At 35.0% G+C, this 7,041-nt stretch overlaps 1 protein-coding gene across 1 annotated transcript in view; it reads left to right on the top strand.

Moving 5' to 3' along the window:
• The first annotated feature begins 342 nt into the window (after positions 1 to 342).
• The window catches only part of LOC144994411 (uncharacterized), a 7,654-nt gene continuing 955 nt past the window's right edge, over positions 343 to 7,041 (top strand). The window contains exons 1-10 of the mRNA XM_078952189.1: positions 343 to 484; positions 1,055 to 1,162; positions 1,732 to 1,839; positions 2,411 to 2,518; positions 3,092 to 3,199; positions 3,736 to 3,843; positions 4,089 to 4,151; positions 4,373 to 6,362; positions 6,444 to 6,506; positions 6,699 to 6,830. Of these exons, the coding sequence (XP_078808315.1) occupies positions 398 to 484; positions 1,055 to 1,162; positions 1,732 to 1,839; positions 2,411 to 2,518; positions 3,092 to 3,199; positions 3,736 to 3,843; positions 4,089 to 4,151; positions 4,373 to 6,362; positions 6,444 to 6,506; positions 6,699 to 6,830 (2,875 nt within the window). The 5' untranslated portion in view covers positions 343 to 397. The remainder of the gene's footprint in view (positions 485 to 1,054; positions 1,163 to 1,731; positions 1,840 to 2,410; positions 2,519 to 3,091; positions 3,200 to 3,735; positions 3,844 to 4,088; positions 4,152 to 4,372; positions 6,363 to 6,443; positions 6,507 to 6,698; positions 6,831 to 7,041) is intronic.

Raw genomic sequence — 7,041 nt, 5'->3', positions numbered from 1 at the left:
TTTGAACATTTAGACCTGTAGGTTTTTGATTTTAGTTTGAATTTAGTTTTGACTCTGACGACGTCCCCAAAAGACAGGTTTCTGTTACAGTTTGAGGAAATAATATGGGTGATGGTGTTGAAAATAGCGGGTCCCCATTATACACAAGTATTTGTTTAAAACACAATACTTTGGTTAAAAATTTTACCAATTATCTCAATATCTAATTATTGAAATCATTCATATTTCTATTTGAGTCATATATTTATTTATTCATTGTTTTTTTTTTAATATTCAGCTTTATCAATCATTATACCTTAGATTATAGACTATTTAGTTAGTTTTTAGTCCTCAATTCTGTTTAAAAATCTTTTGTAAATATATTTTCATCTTATAGTCACCAACAGATGGTCTTCACATGGATGCAGTGGAACAAGGCAACCCTGTAACACTGCCAGAGATCCAGACAGATGATGCCAGTGGACTATGCAGCTCTTTCCTTCAGGTACAGCTCTGTTTGTGTTTAGATTGTAATTTGAGAGTTCCTTAGACCTTTTTTGCTCGCATTTGTGAATTATCTGACCAGTTAAGAGGGTCTAACCAGCTATTGTGTTCTGTTATATTTGAGTAAAAGTGGCTATCTACAGATTTGGATTATGCAATTTATAAATGGTCGTTGATGGAACATTTGTTGTGATTTTGAACATTTAGACCTGTAGGTTTTTGATTTTAGTTTGAATTTAGTTTTGACTCTGACGACGTCCCCAAAAGACAGGTTTCTGTTACAGTTTGAGGAAATAATATGGGTGATGGTGTTGAAAATAGCGGGTCCCCATTATACACAAGTATTTGTTTAAAACACAATACTTTGGTTAAAAATTTTACCAATTATCTCAATATCTAATTATTGAAATCATTCATATTTCTATTTGAGTCATATATTTATTTATTCATTGTTTTTTTTTTTAATATTCAGCTTTATCAATCATTATACCTTAGATTATAGACTATTTAGTTAGTTTTTAGTCCTCAATTCTGTTTAAAAATCTTTTGTAAATATATTTTCATCTTATAGTCACCAACAGATGGTCTTCACATGGATGCAGTGGAACAAGGCAACCCTGTAACACTGCCAGAGATCCAGACAGATGATGCCAGTGGACTATGCAGCTCTTTCCTTCAGGTACAGCTCTGTTTGTGTTTAGATTGTAATTTGAGAGTTCCTTAGACCTTTTTTGCTCGCATTTGTGAATTATCTGACCAGTTAAGAGGGTCTAACCAGCTATTGTGTTCTGTTATATTTGAGTAAAAGTGGCTATCTACAGATTTGGATTATGCAATTTATAAATGGTCGTTGATGGAACATTTGTTGTGATTTTGAACATTTAGACTTGTAGGTTTTTGATTTTAGTTTGAATTTAGTTTTGACTCTGACGACGTCCCCAAAAGACAGGTTTCTGTTACAGTTTGAGGAAATAATATGGGTGATGGTGTTGAAAATAGCGGGTCCCCATTATACACAAGTATTTGTTTAAAACACAATACTTTGGTTAAAAATTTTACCAATTATCTCAATATTTAATTATTGAAATCATTCATATTTCTATTTGAGTCATATATTTATTTATTCATTGTTTTTTTTTTAATATTCAGCTTTATCAATCATTATACCTTAGATTATAGACTATTTAGTTAGTTTTTAGTCCTCAATTCTGTTTAAAAATCTTTTGTAAATATATTTTCATCTTATAGTCACCAACAGATGGTCTTCACATGGATGCAGTGGAACAAGGCAACCCTGTAACACTGCCAGAGATCCAGACAGATGATGCCAGTGGACTATGCAGCTCTTTCCTTCAGGTACAGCTCTGTTTGTGTTTAGATTGTAATTTGAGAGTTCCTTAGACCTTTTTTGCTCGCATTTGTGAATTATCTGACCAGTTAAGAGGGTCTAACCAGCTGATGTGTTCTGTTATATTTGAGTAAAAGTGGCTATCTACAGATTTGGATTATGCAATTTATAAATGGTCGTTGATGGAACATTTGTTGTGAATTTGAACATTTAGACCTGTAGGTTTTTGATTTTAGTTTGAATTTAGTTTTGACTCTGACGACGTCCCCAAAAGACAGGTTTCTGTTACACAGTTTGAGGAAATAATATGGGGGATGGTGTTGAAAATAGCGGGTCCCCATTATACACAAGTATTTGTTTAAAACACAATACTTTGGTTAAAAATTTTACCAATTATCTCAATATCTAATTATTGAAATCATTCATATTTCTATTTGAGTCATATATTTATTTATTCATTGTTTTTTTTTTAATATTCAGCTTTATCAATCATTATACCTTAGATTATAGATTAATTCATTAGTTTTTAGTCCTCAATTCTGTTTAAAAATCTTTTGTAAATATATTTTCATCTTATAGTCACCAACAGATGGTCTTCACATGGATGCAGTGGAACAAGGCAACCCTGTAACACTGCCAGAGATCCAGACAGATGATGCCAGTGGACTATGCAGCTCTTTCCTTCAGGTACAGCTCCTTTTGTGTTTAGATTGTAATTTGAGAGTTCCTTAGACCTTTTTTGCTCGCATTTGTGAATTATCTGACCAGTTAAGAGGGTCTAACAGCTATTGTGTTCTGTTATATTTGAGTAAAAGTGGCTATCTACAGATTTGGATTATGCAATTTATAAATGGTCGTTGATGGAACATTTGTTGTGAATTTGAACATTTAGACTTGTAGGTTTTTGATTTTAGTTTGAATTTAGTTTTGACTCTGACGACGTCCCCAAAAGACAGGTTTCTGTTACACAGTTTGAGGAAATAATATGGGTGATGGTGTTGAAAATAGCGGGTCCCCATTATACACAAGTATTTGTTTAAAACACAATACTTTGGTTAAAAATTTTACCAATTTTCTCAATATCTAATTATTGAAATCATTCATATTTCTATTTGAGTCATATATTTATTTATTCATTGTTTTGTTTTTTTAAATATTCAGCTTTATCAATCATTATACCTTAGATTATAGATTATTTAGTTAGTTTTTAGTCCTCAATTCTGTTTAAAAATCTTTTGTAAATATATTTTCATCTTATAGTCACCAACAGATGGTCTTCACATGGATGCAGTGGAACAAGGCAACCCTGTAACACTGCCAGAAATCCAGACAGATGATGCCAGTGGACTATGCAGCTCTTTCCTTCAGGTACTGCTCTGTTTGTGTTTATCTTGTAATTTGAGAGTTCCTTAGACCTTTTTTGCTCGCATATGTGAAATATCTGACCAGTTAAGAGGGTCTAACCAGCTGATGTGTTCTGTTATATTTGAGTAAAAGTGGCTATCTACAGATTTGGATTATGCAATTTATAAATGGTCGTTGATGGAACATTTGTTGCGATTTTTGACTCTGACTACGTCCCCAAAAGACAGGTTTCTGTTACACAGTTTGAGGAATTACTATGGCTGATTGTGTTGAATATAGCTGGTCCCCACGATGTACAATCCAATTTGTGTAAAATTGTAGTCTTGGCCATAATCTGCAAATTTTTTCACTTTTATAAAAATAGGAATTTTTAATTTTTACATATTATCAAAAAACATCTAATTCTTATATCATAACACTTTTTTCAATGAACAATTAAAGCTAACACACCTGTTTGTTATCAAGCATCTTTTAAGTCTTACACTAAACATTAAGTTTTATATATATATATTTTTTAAATTTAAAAAAATGTCTTGCAGTCACCAAAGGATCGTGTTCGCATGAATTCAGTAGAAGGCCATCCTCTAACACTGCCAGTTCCCTGGACAGACAAAGCCAGTGAATCGCACATTACATCTTCATCTGAGGTAAAACTTTATTTTTTCTTAATGTAAATTTACAGGTGTGTCTAAATCTAGCTTTTTGCTATATTCCAAAGTTGATTTTATTCTTGTATACTATTCTTTTCAATTGGCCAGTCTAGTCTTGTTCAATTTATATAAAAAATATATATATAAATAAGAAATTTAAAGCTTTCACTGACAATGTAACAAATTTTGTAATGCTATAAACTTGTCTAACATTTTTTTATCTGTATGTATGTGCTCTGCAGCTTGTGATGCACCCTAACGATGAGATTTTTGTCCCACGATTAAGAAGAACTAAAAGTGTCATTGTGAGTTTTAAACTCTTACTATTTTCTGTTGGCTTAAAAAAATATGAAAGGTTTAATTTCACATTTCTAGACATTTATTTCTATTTCAGGTTAACTATGTTTTTTTTAATATGTTCCCCTTACATATAGCAGAAAGATGAATGCCATCATTTGTTTCTATTTTACTTTAGCGCAGCTGTTGCAGAACGCACTGTTACTCTTGAACTTTTTGTTTGTTTAAGCTCCAAGACCTGAATCTGGAGGACCCTGATCAGCTTTATGACTCCACTTCAAGTTCAGATCTTTACATTCCAGATACAAGCTCAGAAAGTGATGCTGACAGTGATTGCAGCTTCAGAACACCGGGTCGGGAAAAACGTCCTAAGCTGGATGACTTACCCAATGTCAGTAATCCTTTAAATGAAGAGATCTGCGACTCTACAACATCCATAAGTAATTACCCACTTAGTGATATACCTGATGACTTGGGAGCAGAAGAAGAACCCTCTTCAAGTATGAATGATAATGATATTGTTGTTACTGCTTGCCAAAAAAGAGGAGGAAAAAGGGTTTATGACAAAAAGCATTATTGCTTGTATTGTAATAAGCCTTACGCTAAGATGGCCAGGCATCTTGAGCGTGCTCATATTAATAAATGTGACGTAGCTAAAGCTCTCAGCTTTCCAAAAGGCTCTAGAGAGAGGAAAAAGCATTTGGATTTCATTCGCAACAAAGGAAACTTTGCACACAATGCTGCTGTTATGGAGGCTGGAAGCGGGAAACTGGTGGCATCTAAACGACCATCTGCAGAAATTCAAGGTAAAGACTTTATGCACTGCGCATACTGTCAAGGACTTTACAAACGAAATGTGTTATGGAGACACGTGGGCACTTGTTCACTTAAACCGGGAACTGTCACCAAAAAGCCTGGCAAAAATCGTGTTCAGGCTTTGTGTGCATTCACTGGACCAGTCCCTTCACACATTAGCAAACATCTTTGGAAGGTAATCAGTGCAATGAATCCTGACGAAATCACAAACATAATAAAAAGTGATACTGTCATCATAGATTTAGGACAACATCTGTTAAATAAAGGCGGAACTTCTGCAAAGAGTCAGCAATATGTTCGAGAGAAGATGCGAGAAATGGGAAGACTTGTACATCAAGCCAGAAAAGTCACAACTTTAAAAAAAATGGAAGATCTCATCAACCCCAAGAAGTACCCTGAGACAGTGAAAGCTGTCAAGGCTACATGCGGGTATGATGATGAAGAAAACAAGTTCTCTGTCCCATCACTAGCAAACAAGCTTGGAAATACACTAGTTAAAGTCAGCAAGCTCTTAAAAGCTCAGGGTTTAATTACCGATGACAAAGAGCTTGTTAAGAAGGCTAGTGAGTTCCTGGAAGTCCATCGAGAGAAGTGGAATGAGATGATATCAGCAACGGCATTAAGAAACATCAGGGAAGCAAAGTGGAATGTTCCCACTCTCATGCCATTTACTGAAGACGTGCAAAAGTTGCACACACATCTTGATAAAGTCCAAGAAGAGTGGTTCAGCTTACTCTCTGCAAACCCTTCCACTAAGGCTTGGTCAGAACTGTCAAAGACTTGCTTGACACAGATAATTCTCTTTAATCGGCGCAGAGAAGGAGAGGTGTCAAGCATGCCTTTATCAGCATTTGAGAAGAGAGACCTTTCTGACTCCCATGAAGATGTGGACTGGGCACTTTCTGAAGTGGAAAAAAAGCTCTGCAGACATTTTACAAGAATTATCATCAGAGGAAAACGAGGCCGTCCTGTTCCGGTCCTACTTACCCCAAAGATGTTGTGTGCACTGGAACTGTTAGTTAAGCAAAGAGATGCTTCTGGGGTTCTGAAAGGGAACATTTATTTGTTTGCCAGACCAGATGCCTTGACACATTTCAGAGGTTCTGATTGCCTTCGGAATTTTTCTAAGATATGTGGTGCAAAATGCCCAGAGTCACTGACATCTACCAGACTGCGGAAGCATGCTGCAACCCTTTCAACTGTGCTAAACATGACTGATACAGAGATGGACCAGTTGGCTAACTTTCTGGGACATGATATAAGAATTCACCGGGAGTTCTACAGACTACCTGAAAAGACCCTGCAACTAGCCAAAGTCAGCAAAGTGTTGATGGCTCTGGAGCAAGGAAGACTGGCTGAGTTTCATGGAAAAAACTTGGACGAGATTGGAATTGACCCAGATGGTTGGTTTTTAAATTTTACTAAAATGCTTAACCACTAGTTTTGGACTCTTTACTAACCTATTTTTTTGTAAAACTCTACAGATGAAGTTCCCATCACTGAAGAAGGACGCATAAATGAGGAAAATGACTTGTTTGCTGTTGATGGTATGCATTCTCCTGTAATCATTTGCTGCTATTAAAGTAGCTTATACTGAAGTCCAAATGCATAGGATTGTAAAACTAATTAGCCAGTGAGGAGATCAAGGAATTTAATGCACACTTGCAAAATATTAAAAAATAGACAATGGAACGTAAAAAAAAAAAATGTTTTTCTAAAAGTATTTTTTTCCCCCACAGAACCCACTACAGAAGGCTCATTTGCATCAAATGACCGAAATGAGCTACCATCTAAATCACCAGAGAGATCGAAAGGACCCTCCATGGATGAGACTCCTTCAAGTTTCACTGCTCCAAAGTCTAATCTGAAAGGTGAATATATATAGAAATATCCTATTGAATTTTTGCAAAGCTTTACTTAATTTTGATTTTTTTGTGTAATTAAAAATTTGTGGTCAATGTGCTTTTTTGCAAACGTCTAGCACATTTGTATAATACTTGGTGTATACAGAGGCAAAGTGCAAATTAGTTACATTTTAATGGCTGCAGCATTAAGAGAAGTAGAGTTTGATACTAAACTTTA

The sequence above is a fragment of the Oryzias latipes genome, chromosome 1, assembly GCF_053564925.1.
Source record: "Oryzias latipes strain Hd-rR chromosome 1, Olatipes_Hd-rR_3.1".
NCBI classification, from domain to species: domain Eukaryota; kingdom Metazoa; phylum Chordata; class Actinopteri; order Beloniformes; family Adrianichthyidae; genus Oryzias; species Oryzias latipes.
Note: the sequence above shows the minus strand (reverse complement) of the source record. Positions and strands in the feature narration are given on the sequence as shown.